At 47.8% G+C, this 20,322-nt stretch overlaps 1 protein-coding gene across 1 annotated transcript in view; it reads right to left on the bottom strand.

Annotated features, from left to right (window-relative positions):
- The window catches only part of LOC140733777 (glutathione hydrolase 1 proenzyme-like), a 476,676-nt gene that overhangs the window by 235,405 nt on the left and 220,949 nt on the right, over positions 1–20,322 (bottom strand). The window contains exon 4 of the mRNA XM_073057534.1: positions 13,587–13,717. Coding sequence (XP_072913635.1) covers positions 13,587–13,717 — 131 coding nt within the window. The remainder of the gene's footprint in view (positions 1–13,586; positions 13,718–20,322) is intronic.

The following is a 20,322-nucleotide window of genomic DNA, read 5'->3' on the forward strand; positions in this document are numbered from 1 at the left end:
TTAGATAGGCTTCCCGGGTAGTTCACCCACTTCACCCCCAAAACCAAGTCAATAGCAACCTTGCTTCCCGCCCGAACATCAGATAATAGGGAGGGTACCCTGTAGCATTATTGTGAGTACAATTGTAACAGTGGACCAAATGTCCAATATGACGACTCCACTTACTTTTCTTCCCAATCTCCAGCATCCTGGGCATATCCAACAGGGTCCTGTTGAACCTCTCTGGCTGAGGATCTCCCTGTGGGTGATAAGGGGTAGTCCTGGATTTCTCAACCCCAAGCATAGTCAGTAATTCATGGATAAGGCGGCTCTCAAAGTCCCGCCCCTGATCACTATGGATTCGCCTGGGAAGGCCGTAATGAACAAAATACTTCTCCCATAACACCTTCGCCACTGTCGTCGCCTTCTGATCCTTAGTGGGAAATGCCTGAGCGTAGCGAGTGTAATGATCGGTGATGACTAAGACATTCGCAGTGTTGCTGGTGTCAGGCTCAATCGACAGGAAATCCATACATACCAGGTCCAGAGGTCCCGCACTCTGCAAGTGCGACAGTGGAGCCGCCAACGCAGGCAGGGTCTTCCTCCGGATGCAACGACTGCATCCCCTACAGTATTCTTCGACTTCCCCCCTCATCCGGGGCCAGTAGAACCGGTCTTTGAGTAATCCATAGGTCTGTTCCACCCCCAAGTGTCCGGAATCATCATGCAAGGCCTGGAGTACAGTCTGCCGATACTTCTCTGGCAGGACCAGTTGCCAACGGCGGGGTTGGTCCTGAGCTGCCGTGACCCGGTACAAGACTTGGTTCTTTAATTTTAACCGAGGCCACTCCTTCAATAACAGAGGCACGGATGGGTGTTTCGCCTTCTCAGCCAATGCCACATCCCCCTTCTCTACCGCTCTCCACACAGTGCCAAGACCCGGGTCATTCTGCTGAGCAGCTGCCACTTCCCCTGGACTCAGTTCCGGCAACTGTTTAGTCCGCAGTGCGGTCAGGTCACAATAAGCTAGGGGTATGGCGTCGTCAAAACCCCCCAAATGGTCCACGGCTCGTTCCAGCCTCCCTCTTCCCTCGGCCTTCACGGTGATAGCGAACTGACACATCGCCTTCACTCCAGGGGCAGGGACACTCTCCTACTCCTAGCCCTTCTCCTGTTCCCCCGGCTCCCGACGTGACAAAGCATCCGCATCAACATTCCTGCTTCCTGGGCGGTACTTCAGGCTGAACTCATATACTGACAAGGCCGCCAGCCACCGATGTCCTGTAGCATCCAGCTTAGCCGAAGTCAGAATATAAGTGAGAGGATTGTTATCCGTTCTCACCTCAAACTTGGCTCCGTACAGGTAATCGCTCAACTTGTCCACCACTGCCCACTTCAGCGCCAGGAACTCCAACTTGTGAGTGGGATAGTTTCTCTCAGATGGCGACAAGCTTCAGCTGACAAACGCTACCGGTTTCAACGTGTTGCCATGCTCCTGGTACAGAACAGCTCCTAGACCCTCTCGGCTGGCATCCGTGTGCAGCACATATGGCTTCTGGGGATCGGCAAAAGCCAACACCGGGGCCTGGGTCAGCGCCCTTTTCAGAGATCGGAACGCCTCTTCACATCGATCATCCCATCTCGAGCCAAAAGGTTCCTCCAGGTTCCAGTATCCTCCAGCGTCTTGCCTCTGGTCCCCCGTCCTTTTCTTTCCCACTGGGGGATAGCCACACAACAGCTGAGTCAACGGGTGACACATTCTGGCATATCCTTTCACAAATCGCCGGTAATACCCACAGAACCCCAAAAATGAGCGCAGAGCGCTCACGTTCTAGGGTCTCGGCCAGGTGGTCACGGCCTCTATCTTGGTTGGATCAGTAGCCACTCCCTCTCGCGAAATGATATGACCAACGTAGCTAACCGACGACTTGCAGAACTGGCATTTGTCCAGAAAAAGCTTCAGCCCTTCCTCCTTAAGCCGGCCTAATACCTTTAACAGCCGCTCTTCATGTTCCTCCAAAGTCAATCCAAACACTATCAAATCGTCCATGTACACCAGCACCTCCAACAGATTCATATCCCCCACAGTCCTCTCCATGAGCCTCTGGAAGGTGGCTGGGGCTCCCGATATGCCCTGGGGCATTCGTTCGAACTGAAAGGACCCCAGCGGGCAGATAAAGGCGGTCTTCTCTTTATCGCCCGCACTCATCGGGATCTGGTAACACCCACTCCTCAAGTCCAGCACACTGAACCACTTTGCTCCACTCAGGTAGGCCAACGCGTCCTCGACCCTCGGGACAGTATATTGATCAGGGACAGTTCACCGATTCAAAGTCCTGTAGTCAACACACATGCGCACTCTCCCATTCTTCTTCTGTGCCACCACTATTGGGGACACATAAGGACTTCGGGACTCAGCTATGATTCCGGCCTCCTTCAACTTGCACAAGTGCTGCCGCACATCCTCAACATTTGCCGGAGCCAGCCGCCGGGATCTCTCTCGGAACGGGGTGTCCTCCGTCACCCAGATGGTGTGGCGAGTGCTTTTGGAGCAGCCAACATCAATCTTGCCCCGAGAAAAAACAGCTTCCATTTTCAGCATCTTCTCCACTGGCCTGCATTTCCACTCCGGTGACACAGGGGAATCCCCGAAGTTAAAGACTTCAGCGGTCAGCTCCCTTCGATGCTCCGATCCCTCCCCGTTAGGGGTCCTCACTAGTGCGCTAGACATTACCATCACCGGGAACAGATGTGCCAGCGGCATTCCCCTCTTAAAGGTGATTTCTCTTGCCGTGGTGTTCCTGACACTTATAGCTATACGCCTCGCATGTACCACCCCTGGTCTCTGCACTTCGGGCCTCACCAGCGCCCCCGCCGGAAATCGTGTCTCCCCTTCAAGATCGTCCAGGGCGTCTACTAACAGGGCTTCGCCTGTTGGCACTCCTGGGAATCTGGGGGTCCCCAGCACGAGTGCTACCTCCCCTGGTCGAATCACCTTGGGCCTCGCCTGCGTACACCACACCATCCCTCGTTTACACTCCGGGTCCAGCCCTTGGGGGGAAACCCCTTCTTCGAACACTGCTCGAAACACTGGATGCACCGAGAGGGTCTCCAGAAAGTGTTCCCCTCCTTTCTCCTTACAAGCTCCCAGGAGCCATCGCACAACGGGGGAGTTAGTCCCCACCAGGAGGGCAGCACCACCGGTTTCCACCGGGTCCGGACACACCAACACCAACGTCTCAATAGCTTCAGGCACTCCCACATCGCCCTCCGAGAACTCCAATCTCACCGATAGGTACCCATTGTACGGGTCGTCACCCTCGCTCACACGCCAAATCAGCAGGGCATCAAATGGGGTTACGGGCAAATGCTTTAGATATTTGTTGTAGAAAGACCGGTACAATAAGGTCACCTGCGATCCCGTATCAAGAACAACTTTTGAGTAAACTCCCTCTATCCATAGACACACACTGGCACGGGGTCCTACCAGCCCATCCGGAATAGAGGCGTGGGCACCCGGTGGTCCCCGGCTGATCTCTGGGAACGTGTTCCTCCAGAGGCTCCAGTCCGTTCCCTCACTGAGCCTCTCCTAAGTTTCTCGACACCTCTCCCTTCTTAGTCGCGGGGGGGCTTGCCCTCCACGGGACTCCTTGTCTCTCACAATCCCACCTAAAGTGTCCCTCCTCTCCACAGCTATAGCACACCCTCGGCCGCCCACAATCCCGCCCGAAATGCCCCTCTTTCCCACAGTTAAAACAAACGCTGCCCACCGCCCCTCCTCTTCCAGGACGGCCCCTGCTCCCGACCCACTGCACGGGTCGCCCCGGGAGTGAGTAACTTCCCTGTTCTTCCCCTGCAGAGGGGGGTCTCTACTCCCCTGGGGGTTTTCAGTCCTCCACCCAGCCACCACTTCCTGTATCGCTGAGGATCGCTTCCGGTGGCCCGATCCCCTTTTCCGCCCCAACGCTCTCTCTTCCTCCCGCACCTCTCTAATCAGTTGCCCGAAGGATGGAGGGGGGCCCTTCCTATAAGCCTACCGAATAGTCCACGCCACCTTGTCCTCCTCCAGAGAGCCACTGAATATCTGACCCATCCTCACGCTAGCCACGTCAGGCGCCTTCACTACCCCCTAGCACCGCAACCCGGTAAGCATCTCCTCCATCCGAAATGTGTACTCGGAGAGCTTTTCCCCTCTCCATTGTTCCAGGTGTTGGAACTCTGCTAAAAACAGCCAGGGTTCCCCTGACAACCCAAACGCTTCCTCCAAAACCTCTATGCATTCCTCCACTGAAGCCCCAAGCTTTTCAGCTTTCAACTCCCGGACTGTTCTGGCTGCCGAACCCCTCAAACTTCCCACCAATCGCTGCCTCTTCTCCTCCTCCGAGCCTGGCCACTCCTCTAACATCAAAGACGTATGCTCGATCCAAGTCTCATAGTCCACCTCCCCATCTGGGGTAGGCTTGGCTCCGGAGAACACCCCCAGCTTCAGCCGTGGCCTCTCAGCCACTCCCACCAGGGAGTTAAGTGCGGCTGCCAGCTCCGAGGATTCCCCCCTACCTGGGGGGGCGGGGCCTAGTCACGACTCCCTCCTCCCTCCTCCCTTTACTAGAGACGGGCACCTCTCTGGGGGCCACCTCTAGCTCTAGCTCCTCCTCCGGTATCTCATCATCCTCCCCCTCGGAGAGGGTGTGGAGCCCCCACGGCCCCGCCTCCCCCGGTACACTGACCGTCGCCGGCAGTTCCAACGTCATGACATCAACACTCGTACGAACCAACACCCAGCCAGACTCCACCTCTTTACCACACCGTCTAGTTACCAATTCCACCTGCTCAATACCCTTCACCAAACTTATCCCCCACACTAACGCGTCTCCCGAAACTCGAAAATCCACCCCGCTCACTACGCAGGCATACTGCACCGGTACATCTTCCAACTCACACCAGCTAACAATCTTATCTCTGTCCATCTCCGCTCTGCTGCCTACGCGATTCCACAGTCCGACAATCCAATCCCGGATGAGCCCCCACAAATGTAACACTTACCCAACAGGCTGGTATATGTCTAGGGGAAAAGGAGATCCAGCCACTCACCAACCCCACTTCCCGTACATGCAGGTGCTGTGAGAATCAAGTTTATGCCACGCAATATCAAACTCACACCAGGTACCATTACAGAATACGCTTTAAAGATTTTACTAAAACTAAAAGAGTACTATGCAATACAGTATATATGAAGGAAAATAAAATAAAGTAAAAGGTGCCAACTTATCAAAGTTCAGTCAGTTTAGTGCACATTGTTGGAGATCAACCATCGAACCATTCGATCCCTCGTCGCTTGCCTCCGACCGCCACGTCCTCGCACCTGGGACCACCCCAGTGGTCGACCGAGCAGTGCAGCGCACGTCCACCTTCCTCGGCGTCTCCTTCCCGCCTCCCCTCAAAAGACCGCCAAAACCCCCAAGCTCCCAGCCCCATAAGACAAAATAACATTCCCCATTGGTTAACAAATGAATACAATCCCCATATCAGCAAGTCCAAGGCTAAACAACTGCGAGAAAAAAACACTTATCAGACATAAAAGCATTCCTACTCTAGCAAACCAAAGAAGCCATTTTGATTAGATACACAGTACATTGTACATACAATTCAACATATTTCTGATGTTTTTTCATTTATTGATTTCTGTGTTATGATGCTTGGAATGCCTCTGTCTATAAGCAAGTTATTCGTGCTTGTTTATCTTGTATTGTATATTCAGACTGTTATAATGGATTGTCCTATCTGTAATAATATATTTGTAGGATGCTGACTCTAAAACTGGAATTATCTTGTATCAATATGAGTTGTACGAGCTTGTAAAGCAAGATTTTGGTGAATGATGTTTGGCATTTGATTGTGGCTGTGTAAGTAATCAGATTGAGTTAAACATATACAGGATCCTGTAATGTGTCAGATTGTTTCTGGTTTCTCTCGGCATTTTCTGCACTTACTGTCTTGATGGTATTTAATTAAGTATTCCTTGTTGACATCTCGCCTGTTCAGATCATGGGGATGTCTTCCATGGAGTCCCGCTCTTCCATTGGTTAACTTTTTTGTCCATAGTGATAATTTCTTCATTTTTCTAGGTTGTGCTTTCATTTAAGTTTAGTGGTGCGTACTTATCAGGACCACTTATGCTCATGCAGCGTGTCGAATCCTGCTTTCTTTAATGGAAATAAATCCTGAGAAGTTGTTCTAGGTAGTGCCAATTGAAGTGTGCTTGAGTGTACATTGTGTTTTCTAAAATTTGTCATTTCAGTTCTCATTTATCATTATTGTACCGACTCCCTCATTGGGAGGGATTGTGATCAGCTGGAGCCCAAGCACTCATCCCAGGGACATTGCAACATCACCTTCGCCCAACAAGTGGACTGAGACATTGACAGAAAGGTAAATATCATGACCAGTAAACCGGGTGTGTGCAAAATAGACAAGACAAGGCAGACAGGTTCAATGTGTTTATTTTAATGCTAGCAATATTACGGGTCAGGGAGATGAGCTTAGTCTTTCTGCAACTACATATTATTTGTTTGTTTTCAGTGTTTAATAAATGTGTTATTTGTTATAAAAACCCTTGCCTAACTCATATATATTTATTGTTGCCTGAATACGTAACACTAGGAATATTACGGGTCAGGGAGATGAGCTTAGTGTTGTCTCTTTGCAACTACATATCATTTAAATAAAAACGCACATGTGGGAAGTGGCGTTAATTGGTATATTCACATCACAGTGAAAGGGAGAGACAGGTCAATACACAGGCACAGATAACAATCCATAAGTAGCACTAAGGAAAGGCATTTCTCTAAGAGAAATAATCCATACATTACACTTTGTCCTCCTTTAGATAAATGCAACATAAAACTGCATATGTACAAAACATTCAATTTCCCTTTCATACACCCACATTCCAAACAAACGTGCTTTCACAATAACGGTCCATAACTAACTTCACAGTTCTAAAGGTTCATTCTTTTGGGTGGTGCTCTGTTTCTTTCAGAATAGTGTCTCTGCCCTGTGGAGTGGCATCATGTTTGGTCGGTGTCTCGTCAGCGATAACGTTCTCATCCTCATAGCACCCCTGGCCTGTGGAGTGGCATCACGTTTGGTAGGTGTCTCGTCAGTGATAACGTTCTCATCCTCATAGCACCCCTGGCCTGTGGAGTGGCATCACGTTTGGCAAGTGTCTCGTCAGCGATAACGTTCTCATCCTCATAGCACCCCTGGCCTGTGGAGTGGCATCACGTTTGGTCGGTGTCTCGTCCTAAGACAGCGTTCTCAGTTGCCTGTATCACATCTGTTAGTGACATGATCATCACTGAGAGGCAAGTCCGGTGTCTGTAATGTGTCTGGTTTGTTGGATACAATCGACTCGGGTGTGTTCTGTGGTTGAGTATCCAGTATCTGGTCCACATGACAGCTCCATGTCTGATCTAGAACATCCACTGAGTACATCAGTGGTCCACTTCTTGTCGCTATCCTACCAGATGTCCACCTGTCTTCTCGGTAATCAGGCACAAGGATTTCCTGTCCAACCTCAATGCTCCTTGCTACATCATTTAGCGACTGGCTGAACCGTTCATTCTGCACTTCCCTCTGTAGATCTGGTTTCAGGAGGTCTACACGACATCCCAGATTCCTGCTCATGAAGAGCATTGAGCTGACTTGAAATGTCTGATGCCATTTTTTTTTCATGAGCAGTCAGAATTTGTCTGATGTGTATTGTGCTCTGCTATCACTATTTGTTCTGATAAGCCATTTCAAGTGAAGGAAGTCCCCAGAATGGAGACAGTCTTTGCTGAGGTGGTTGACTTCATTGGTATAACCTCTGGCCACATCGAATGAACATCCACAGTAATCAGGAACATGGAGTCCATGAATGGCCCAGCAAAGTCAATATGTAATTTTTGCCATGGTGATGACAGCCACTCCCATGGGTGTAACAGTGCCGGTGAGGGTGCATTTTGATCTTTTTAGCATCCCAAATAGCTTTTGGCCAAGTTTTCAATGTTTATCTATTCCCAGCCACCACACGTAGTTCCGGACGAGACTCTTCATTTGACTGTACCCAGGTGTCCTTCACGCAGATTTTCTGTCACCCTGGCGTGCAGTTTAGAGGGAACCACAACACGAGATCCACACGTCAGCTTTCTTTGACATACCAACAGTTGGTCCAGTCTCAGTGAGAACTCTGGAAACCATGAGCTGGCCACCCTTTCATGACGATTTCATTGACTTTTGACAATGTCGAGTCATTCTTGTTTCCCTTTGCATTTCAGAATTTGTTACCGGCAGCTGGTCCACCAGTGCAGTGGGGAACACTGTTGCTGGGTCACACACAGTATGAAGACTTCTCTTCTCTTGCCAGTAGTGGAAGAGGTGACAAGCCATCAGCATTGCTGCGTTGTTTGGTAGCCTTGAACACCATGGGATAGGAGTGGGTTCCTCGGAAAAGTGCCCAACGTTGTAACCGGGTAGCAGACATCACTGGAATTTCCTTCCTGGGATTGAATATGGACACAAGGGGCTGGGGATCTGTCACTACTGTAAACTTTTATCTGTAGAAGTAGAGATGGAACTTCTTTATTCCCCAGACTAGACTAAGGGCCTCTTGATTCCTCTGTCCTCATCAGCGATCTTGAAGCAAACACAATCGGCATTCAGATCCATCTTTCATAATTTGTGACAAAACAGCTCCAATGCCATAAGGGGAGGCATGGCACGGCAGTGATGGGTCATAATGGGTGAGCAGTTCATCCGATGTTATTACTACAAGGCCCAAGTGTGACCTGATACATTTTCCAGTTTGGCTGCCTGTGGCACTGCTTCAATCTTCTCTTGTGTCTTATGTCAACCATGCTTGTCAGTGACATGTCCACAATATCAGATTTAATTCTTGAAAACTCACATCTGTCTCTCTCTGTGCACAGACCATACACGCTCAGCCTGGTAAGCATTTTACCAAGGATCTGGAGGTGCTCTTCATCATTCTTGCCAGTCACGCTGATGTTATCAAGGTAACATTGTACTCCCGGGATATCTTGGAGCACTTTGCAAATTGCTGTAGCTGATACGACACCAAAGACCGGATGATTATACTGGAACAGTCCCTTGTGAGTGTGGATCATGAGGGATTTCCTGCTTGACCACTCAGTCTGCATTTGCAGATAGGCTTGTGACAAATCAATCTTTGAAAACTTCTCCCCGCCTGCCGAAGATGCCAAACTGTCTTCTGTTCACGGCAGGGGACACTGCACAGTTCACAGCACGGGGTTGATGCTCACCTTGAGATCCCCACATATGCAAACGGATCCAGCCTTCCCTTTCTTGATCACCGGGACAATGGCCGTGGCTCAGCCACTCCACTCAGCCTTGGAGAGAATTTCAGATGCCTGCAAGCTCTTCAGTTCGGCATCCACTTCAGAACGTAGTGCGTAAGGCGCTGGACAGATTTTATTGAATCTTCATCCACTTCAGAACGTAGTGCGTAAGGCGCTGGACAGATTTTATTGAATCTTCATCCACTTCAGAACGTAGTGCGTAAGGCGCTGGACAGATTTTATTGAATCTTCATCCACTTCAGAACGTAGTGCGTAAGGCGCTGGACAGATTTTATTGAATCTTCATCCACTTCAGAACGTAGTGCGTAAGGCGCTGGACAGATTTTATTGAATCTTCATCCACTTCAGAACGTAGTGCGTAAGGCGCTGGACAGATTTTATTGAATCTTCATCCACTTCAGAACGTAGTGCGTAAGGCGCTGGACAGATTTTATTGAATCTTCATCCACTTCAGAACGTAGTGCGTAAGGCGCTGGACAGATTTTATTGAATCTTCATCCACTTCAGAACGTAGTGCGTAAGGCGCTGGACAGATTTTATTGAATCTTCATCCACTTCAGAACGTAGTGCGTAAGGCGCTGGACAGATTTTATTGAATCTTCATCCACTTCAGAACGTAGTGCGTAAGGCGCTGGACAGATTTTATTGAATCTTCATCCACTTCAGAACGTAGTGCGTAAGGCGCTGGACAGATTTTATTGAATCTTCATCCACTTCAGAACGTAGTGCGTAAGGCGCTGGACAGATTTTATTGAATCTTCATCCACTTCAGAACGTAGTGCGTAAGGCGCTGGACAGATTTTATGGAATCTTCATCCACTTCAGAACGTAGTGCGTAAGGCGCTGGACAGATTTTATTGAATCTTCATCCACTTCAGAACGTAGTGCGTAAGGCGCTGGACAGATTTTATTGAATCTTCATCCACTTCAGAACGTAGTGCGTAAGGCGCTGGACAGATTTTATTGAATCTTCATCCACTTCAGAACGTAGTGCGTAAGGCGCTGGACAGATTTTATTGAATCTTCATCCACTTCAGAACGTAGTGCGTAAGGCGCTGGACAGATTTTATTGAATCTTCATCCACTTCAGAACGTAGTGCGTAAGGCGCTGGACAGATTTTATTGAATCTTCATCCACTTCAGAACGTAGTGCGTAAGGCGCTGGACAGATTTTATTGAATCTTCATCCACTTCAGAACGTAGTGCGTAAGGCGCTGGACAGATTTTATTGAATCTTCATCCACTTCAGAACGTAGTGCGTAAGGCGCTGGACAGATTTTATTGAATCTTCATCCACTTCAGAACGTAGTGCGTAAGGCGCTGGACAGATTTTATTGAATCTTCATCCACTTCAGAACGTAGTGCGTAAGGCGCTGGACAGATTTTATTGAATCTTCATCCACTTCAGAACGTAGTGCGTAAGGCGCTGGACAGATTTTATTGAATCTTCATCCACTTCAGAACGTAGTGCGTAAGGCGCTGGACAGATTTTATTGAATCTTGATGTTGCTGCTTCACTCAGTTCAATTCTGGCCTTTGAGCCTTTCAGTTCACCAACACCCTTCTCAAACACCTTCTCATTAGCACTAAGCATCTGTGACAGTCTCTGCTTAGTGCTGCTTCTACACAAACTCACCCAAAAGTTTACAAAACCCCAAATTGCTGCCAACAGAAATCAAGCCCATTATCCGGTTTCCTCCATTACAACACTGTAAGTAGCATGCCTGATGAGAGACAGAAACGTAGCAAAAGCCTCTCATTTGGATACGACAGAAGTCTGTGTTTTCCACAATAATTACATTTTATTCACAACAGGATCTACACAATTCCCACCAAAATATCATGCTCCTTTTTCAGGTTCCTTTTTTGTCTTTATAAAATACAAATGCCTACTGCTCACCATTTAAAATCCATCTAAAGTGAACAGTAAGTCTTAAGGATTGAATTCTTCCAGATTTCAATTTGAACAATATTGTAAAGCAAAAATATTGGACAAGATTTTTAGTTTCTTAATATGTTGAAACTTAACATCCAAACTTTTAAATCTCACAAGGGAGGGTTTGAATATTTTAATCAGATTAAGTAAAATTCTTGAGTTTGCTCATGTGTCTCTGCTTAATTTACAAGCACAAGATTGAAAAGAGTTAAAAACTGGCAACTCCTTTATAATGCATCATTCATTAATTCCTTCAAAGGTGCAAACATGCGAAAGCCTGTAAACTCAAGTTGTGCACTGTACTTTCTCTCCAGTGAAAGGCACAAATCTTCTTTATACTTGTTTTCCAAAGCCCATTTTCCCAAGAATAAGAGAAACTGTTCTCTATCAAAGGGCCCTGTTGGGGATTTAACATCTGGTCCATCTGACGATAGTTTACAAGCAGGAGTGCATGCTCTGGATCCAATTCCTCATTTCATGTGTTCAGAACGGAGCTGGATAGGTTTGCGATTAATCAGGGCATTAAATGCTACTGGGAGAAAGCAGGAGGGTGCGATGAGAGGGTAATAAATCAGCCATGTTGAAACCCTAAGGCAGACTCGATGGGCCGAAAGCACTAAATCTGCTCCTATGTCTTATAGAGGTCAGGGCTCAGTCTTGCTGACAACAGTTCCTCTCCATCTACACCTCCTGAAACCCCCAATGACAACAGTTCCTCTCCACCTACACCTCCTGACCCACCCCAATGACAACAGTTCCTCTCCATCTACACCTCCTGACCCACCCCAATGACAACAGTTCCTCTCCATCTACACCTCCTGACCCACCCCAATGACAACAGTTCCTCTCCATCTACACCTCCTGACACCCCCAATGACAACAGTTCCTCTCCATCTACACTTCCTGACCCCTTCCCCCCAATGACAACAGTTCCTCTACACCTACACCTCCTGACCCCCCCATGACAACAGTTCCTCTCCATCTACACCTCCTAACCCCTCCATGACAACAGTTCCTCTCCATCTACACCTCCTGACACCCCCAATGACAACAATTCCTCTCCATCTACACCTGCTGACAACCCCCCCAATGACAACAGTTCCTCTCCATCTACACCTCCTGACCCCCCCATGACAACAGTTCCTCTCCATCTACACCTCCTGACACCCCCAATGACAACAATTCCTCTCCATCTACACCTCCTGACACCCCCAATGACAACAGTTCCTCTCCATCTACACCTCCTGACACCCCCAATGACAACAGTTCCTCTCCATCTACACCTCCTGACAACCACCCAATGACAACATTTCCTCTCCATCTACACCTTCTGACCCCCCCAATGACAACAGTTCCTCTCCATCTACACCTCCTTGCCCCCCCAATGACAACAGTTCCTCTCCATCTACACCTTCTGACCCCCCAATGACAACAGTTCCTCTCCATCTACACCTCCTGACACCCCCAATGACAACAGTTCCTCTCCATCTACACCTCCTGACAACCACCCAATGACAACATTTCCTCTCCATCTACACCTTCTGACCCCCCAATGACAACAGTTCCTCTCCATCTACACCTCCTGACCCCCCAATGACAACAGTTCCTCTCCATCTACACCTCCTGAACCCCAATGACAACAGTTCCTCTCCATCTACAGCTCCTGACCCCCCAATGACAACAGTTCCTCTCCATCTACACCTCCTGACACCATCCAATGACAACAGTTCCTCTCCATCTACACCTCCTGACACCCCCAAGGACAACAATTCCTCTCCATCTACACCTCCTGACCCCCCCAATGAGAACAGTTCCTCTCCATCTACACCTCCTTGCCCCTCCAATGACAACAGTTCCTCTCCATCTACACCTCCTGACAACCACCCAATGACAACATTTCCTCTCCATCTACACCTCCTGACACCCCCAATGACAACAGTTCCTCTCCATCTACACCTCCTGACCCCCCAATGACAACAGTTCCTCTCCATCTACACCTTCTGACCCCCCAATGACAACAGTTCCTCTCCATCTACACCTCCTGACCCCCCAATGACAATAGTTCCTCTACACCATGAATGTAAATGCCTCCTCCAGACGCAGTTGCCTGTTTCAAATCTGGGATGATCCTGCTTTCTCCCACGGCCCAGCAACAAGGAGCTGCACAGCCTGAGGGTTTGGGAGAGAGTGTCTGCAGGAAGTGGCTGGGGACCCTCAGATACCCCTCCTAGTAGGTGTTGAATGCAGAAAGTTGTGGGTGAAGGGAGAAGGCCAGTTGATAGAGCACCCACCTGTCTGTGCGTCGTAAATGGTCATATAGAAGCCTCCTCCAATCCCCATGCTGTGTGCGTTGTGCAGCCCGTCACAGAGCAAGCTGGCAATGGCCGCATCGATTGCTGACCCCCCCTGCTGGAGAATGTCCCTGTGAAAGAAAGAGAGCGAGGGTTAGTTAGTCTGCGACAAATTGCCCACTGGGCTGCGGCTGTGTCAGAGGGACAGGTGATGCAGGAGAATGCGGAATTTGGGACCCAGAGCCGCAGACGTTTACTGGAAAAACTCCACAGGTCACGCAGCATCTGGGGGACGGTTGAGCTTCGGGTCGAAGCCCTGCATCCTGTCTGAGAGTGCAGAGGGAATAAAGAGGGGAAAGAGGAGCCCAGAACGGAGATATTAATAGTTTGTTTTACAAATGAGTTCAGACAAACACCGCACAGCTTACACTGACATTTTAAAATAAGGTGACTGGATTTGCAGAAGCCGGCATTAATCCAACATGTTTATAGAGGGTGAGGTGAGATGATAATCCAACATGGTGGCCGTCAATGTGTGAGGCTACACTCCCATTCGCATAGCCACAGGCAAGCTTCTCACTCTCTGGGTACATTTCAAAATAAGGAGAGAAAGGTGTCTCAGTAAATTTGCTTCCGGGGCTACAGAGATGGGTCCTGGGTGCAGCAGCGGAGGGGTGCACAGAGACAGGTTGCCTGGCAATGTTCAGGGAGTATGTCTGTGGCCGGAAACCATGGAGAAAGAATTTGCTGTGACCAGAGCTACCGTGGAGGTGATCGAGGACCATTGCGCAGGGAAAAATGTCAGCCAGATGCAGATGGAAATGTTTAAATTTACTGTTATTGTCTGTTTTGTTGTAGTATATTAGATTGCTAAATCTGCAATAAACCTAATCCGTGATTGGTGACCGAGTCGTACAGACCTGCTCCCATTATATAATCCGTGACGTGTGACCGGATTGTGTTCCCTACTCTCATTATATCATCCGTGACGTGTGACCGGATTCTGTTCCCTACTCCCATTATATAATCAGTGACGTGTGACCAGATTGTGTTCCCTACTCCCATTATATAATCAGTGACGTGTGGCCGGATTGTGTTCCCTACGCCCATTATATAATCCGTGACGTGTGGCCAGATTTTGTTCCATACTCCCATGATATAATCCGTGACGTGTGGCCAGATTGTGTTCCCTACTCCCATTCTATAATCAGTGACGTGTGGCCGGATTGTGTTCCCTACACCCATTATATATTCAGTGACGTGTGGCCGGATTGTGTTCCCTACTCCCATTATATAATCAGTGAAGTATGGCCGGATTGTGTTCCCTACTCCCATTATATAATCAGAGACGTGTGGCCGGATTGAGTTCCCTACTCCCATTATATAATCAGTGACGTGTGGCCGGATTGTGTTCCCTACTCCCATTATATAATCAGTGAAGTAAGGCCGGATTGTGTTCCCTACTCCCATTATATAATCAGTGACGTGTTGCCGGATTATGTTCCCTACTCCCATTATATAATCAGTGACGTGTGGCCGGATTGAGTTCCCTACTCCCATTATATAATCAGTGACGTGTGACCGGATTGTGTTCCCTACTCCCATTATATAATCCGTGACGTCTGACCGGATTGTGTTCCCTACTCCCATTATATAATCCGTGACGTGTGACCGGATTGTGTTCCCTACTGAAATTATATAATCAGTGACGTTAGGCTGGATTGTGTTCCCTACTCCCATTATATAATCAGTGACGTGTGACCGGATTGTGTTCCGTACTGCCATTATATAATCAGTGACATTACGCTGGATTGTGTTCCCTACTCCCATTATATAATCAGTGACGTGTGACCGGATTGTGTTCCCTACTCCCATTATATAATCAGTGACGTGTGACCGGATTGTGTTCCCTACTCCCATTATATAATCAGTGACGTGTGACCTGATTGTGTTCCCTACTGCCATTATATAATCAGTGACATTAGGCTGGATTGTGTTCCCTACTCCCATTATATAATCAGTGACATTAGGCTGGATTGTGTTCCCTACTCCCATTATATAATCAGTGACGTGTGACCGGATTGTGTTCCCTACTGCCATTATATAATCAGTGACGTTAGGCTGGATTGTGTTCCCTACTCCCATTATATAATCAGTGAAGTTAGGCTGGATTGTGTTCCCTACTCCCATTATATAATCAGAGACGTGTGACCGGATTGTGTTCCCTACTCCCATTATATATTCAGTGACGTGTGGCCGGATTGTGTTCCCTACTCCCAATATATAATCAGTGACATGTGGCCGGATTGTGTTCCCTACTCCCATTATATAATCAGTGACGGGTGACCGGATTGTGTTCCCTACTCCCATTATATAATCAGTGACGTGTGGCCGGATTGTGTTCCCTACTCCTATTATATAATCAGTGACGTGTGGCCGGATTGTGTTCCCTACTCCCATTATATAATCAGTGACATGTGGCCGGATTGTATTCCCTACTCCCATTATATAATCAGTGACGTGTGACCAGATTGTGTTCCCTACTCCCATTATATAATCAGTGACGTGTGGCCGGATTGTGTTCCCTACGCCCATTATATAATCAGTGACGTGTGGCCAGATGGTGTTCCCTACTACCATTATATAATCAGTGACGTGTGGCCAGATTGTGTTCCCTACTCCCATTATATCATCAGTGACGTGTGGCCGGATTGTGTTCCCTAATCCCATTATATAATCAGTGAAGTATGGCCGGATTGTGTTCCCTACTCCCATTATATAATCCGTGACGTGTGACCGGATTGTGTTCCCTACTCCGATTATATAATCAGTGACGTCTGGCCGGATTGTGTTCCCTAATCCCATTATATAATCAGTGACGTGTGTCCGGATTGTGTTTCCTACCCCCATTATATAACCAGTGACGTATGACCGGATTGTGTTCCCGACTCCCATTATATAATCAGTGACGTTAGGCTGGATTGTGTTCCCTACTCCCATTACATAATCAGTGCCGTTAGGCTAGATCGTGTTCCCTACTCCCCTTACATAATCAGTGACGTTAGGCTAGATTGTGTTCCCTACTCCCATTATATAATCAGTGACGTTAGGCTGGATTGTGTTCCCTACTCCCATTATATAATCAGTGACGTGTGACCAGATTGTGTTCCCTACTCCCATTATATAATCAGTGACGTGTGGCCGGATTGTGTTCCCTACGCCCATTATATAATCCGTGACGTGTGGCCAGATTTTGTTCCATACTCCCATGATATAATCCGTGACGTGAGGCCAGATTGTGTTCCCTACTCCCATTCTATAATCAGTGACGTGTGGCCGGATTGTGTTCCCTACACCCATTATATATTCAGTGACGTGTGGCCGGATTGTGTTCCCAACTCCCATTATATAATCAGTGAAGTATGGCCGGATTGTGTTCCCTACTCCCATTATATAATCAGAGACGTGTGGCCGGATTCTGTTCCCTACTCCCATTATATCATCAGTGACATGTGGCCGGATTGTGTTCCCTACTCCGATTATATAATCCGTGACGTGTGGCCGGATTGTGTTCCCTACTCCCATTCTATAATCAGTGACGTGTGGCCGGATTGTGTTCCCTACTCCCATTATATAATCAGTGAAGTATGGCCGGATTGTGTTCCCTACTCCCATTATATAATCAGTGACGTGTGGCCGGATTGTGTTCCCTACTACCATTATATAATCAGTGACGTGTGGCCGGATTCTGTTCACTAATCCCATTATATCATCAGTGACGTGTGGCCGGATTGTGTTCCTTAATCCCATTATATAATCAGTGAAGTGTGGGCGGATTGTGTTCCCTACTCCCATTATATAATCCGTGACGTGTGACCGGATTGTGTTCCCTACTCCGATTATATAATCCGTGACGTGTGGCCAGATTTTGTTCCATACTCCCATGATATAATCCGTGACGTGTGGCCAGATTGTGTTCCCTACTCCCATTCTATAATCAGTGACGTGTGGCCGGATTGTGTTCCCTACACCCATTATATATTCAGTGACGTGTGGCCGGATTGTGTTCCCTACTCCCATTATATAATCAGTGAAGTATGGCCGGATTGTGTTCCCTACTCCCATTATATAATCAGAGACGTGTGGCCGGATTGAGTTCCCTACTCCCATTATATAATCAGTGACGTGTGGCCGGATTGTGTTCCCTACTCCCATTATATAATCAGTGAAGTAAGGCCGGATTGTGTTCCCTACTCCCATTATATAATCAGTGACGTGTTGCCGGATTATGTTCCCTACTCCCATTATATAATCAGTGACGTGTGGCCGGATTGAGTTCCCTACTCCCATTATATAATCAGTGACGTGTGACCGGATTGTGTTCCCTACTCCCATTATATAATCCGTGACGTCTGACCGGATTGTGTTCCCTACTCCCATTATATAATCCGTGACGTGTGACCGGATTGTGTTCCCTACTGAAATTATATAATCAGTGACGTTAGGCTGGATTGTGTTCCCTACTCCCATTATATAATCAGTGACGTGTGACCGGATTGTGTTCCGTACTGCCATTATATAATCAGTGACATTACGCTGGATTGTGTTCCCTACTCCCATTATATAATCAGTGACGTGTGACCGGATTGTGTTCCCTACTCCCATTATATAATCAGTGACGTGTGACCGGATTGTGTTCCCTACTCCCATTATATAATCAGTGACGTGTGACCTGATTGTGTTCCCTACTGCCATTATATAATCAGTGACATTAGGCTGGATTGTGTTCCCTACTCCCATTATATAATCAGTGACATTAGGCTGGATTGTGTTCCCTACTCCCATTATATAATCAGTGACGTGTGACCGGATTGTGTTCCCTACTGCCATTATATAATCAGTGACGTTAGGCTGGATTGTGTTCCCTACTCCCATTATATAATCAGTGAAGTTAGGCTGGATTGTGTTCCCTACTCCCATTATATAATCAGAGACGTGTGACCGGATTGTGTTCCCTACTCCCATTATATAATCAGTGACGTGTGGCCGGATTGTGTTCCCTACTCCCAATATATAATCAGTGACATGTGGCCGGATTGTGTTCCCTACTCCCATTATATAATCAGTGACGGGTGACCGGATTGTGTTCCCTACTCCCATTATATAATCAGTGACGTGTGGCCGGATTGTGTTCCCTACTCCTATTATATAATCAGTGACGTGTGGCCGGATTGTGTTCCCTACTCCCATTATATAATCAGTGACATGTGGCCGGATTGTGTTCCCTACTCCCATTATATAATCAGTGACGTGTGACCAGATTGTGTTCCCTACTCCCATTATATAATCAGTGACGTGTGGCCGGATTGTGTTCCCTACGCCCATTATATAATCAGTGACGTGTGGCCAGATGGTGTTCCCTACTCCCATTATATAATCAGTGACATGTGGCCGGATTGTGTTCCCTACGCCCATTATATAATCAGTGACGTGTGGCCGGATGGTGTTCCCTACTCCCATTATATAATCAGTGACGTGTGGCCGGATTCTGTTCCCTACTCCCATTATATAATCCGTGAGGTGTGGCCGGATTGTGTTCCCTACTACCATTATACAATCAGTGACGTGTGGCCGGATTCTGTTCCCTACTCCCATTATATCATCAGTGACGTGTGGCCGGATTGTGTTCCCTACTCCGATTATATAATCCGTGACGTGTGGCCAGATTTTGTTCCATACTCCCATGATATAATCCGTGACGTGTGGCCGGATTGTGTTCCCTACTCCCATTCTATAATCAGTGACGTGTGGCCGGATTGTGTTCCCTACTCCAATTATATAATCAGTGAAGTATGGCCGGATTGTGTTCCCGACTCCCATTATATAATCAGTGACGTTAGGCTGGATTGTGTTCCCTACTCCCATTACATAATCAGTGCCGTTAGGCTAGATCGTGTTCCCTACTCCCCTTACATAATCAGTGACGTTAGGCTAGATTGTGTTCCGTACTCCCATTATATAATCAGTGACGTTAGGCTGGATTGTGTTCCCTACTCCCATTATATAATCAGTGACGTGTGACCAGATTGTGTTCCCTACTCCCATTATATAATCAGTGACGTGTGGCCGGATTGTGTTCCCTACGCCCATTATATAATCCGTGACGTGTGGCCAGATTTTGTTCCATACTCCCATGATATAATCCGTGACGTGTGGCCAGATTGTGTTCCCTACTCCCATTCTATAATCAGTGACGTGTGGCCGGATTGTGTTCCCTACACCCATTATATATTCAGTGACGTGTGGCCGGATTGTGTTCCCTGCTCCCATTATATAATCAGTGAAGTATGGCCGGATTGTGTTCCCTACTCCCATTATATAATCAGAGACGTGTGGCCGGATTGAGTTCCCTACTCCCATTATATAATCAGTGACGTGTGGCCGGATTGTGTTCCCTACTCCCATTATATAATCAGTGAAATAAGGCCGGATTGTGTTCCCTACTCCCATTATATAATCAGTGACGTGTTGCCGGATTATGTTCCCTACTCCCATTATATAATCAGTGACGTGTGGCCGGATTGAGATCCCTACTCCCTTTATATAATCAGTGACGTGTGACCGGATTGTGTTCCCTACTCCCATTATATAAACCGTGACGTCTGACCGGATTGTGTTCCCTACTCCCATTATATAATCCGTGACGTGTGACCGGATTGTGTTCCCTACTGAAATT

The sequence above is a fragment of the Hemitrygon akajei genome, chromosome 9 (genome assembly GCF_048418815.1).
Source record: "Hemitrygon akajei chromosome 9, sHemAka1.3, whole genome shotgun sequence".
Classification (NCBI taxonomy): Eukaryota; Metazoa; Chordata; class Chondrichthyes; order Myliobatiformes; family Dasyatidae; genus Hemitrygon; species Hemitrygon akajei.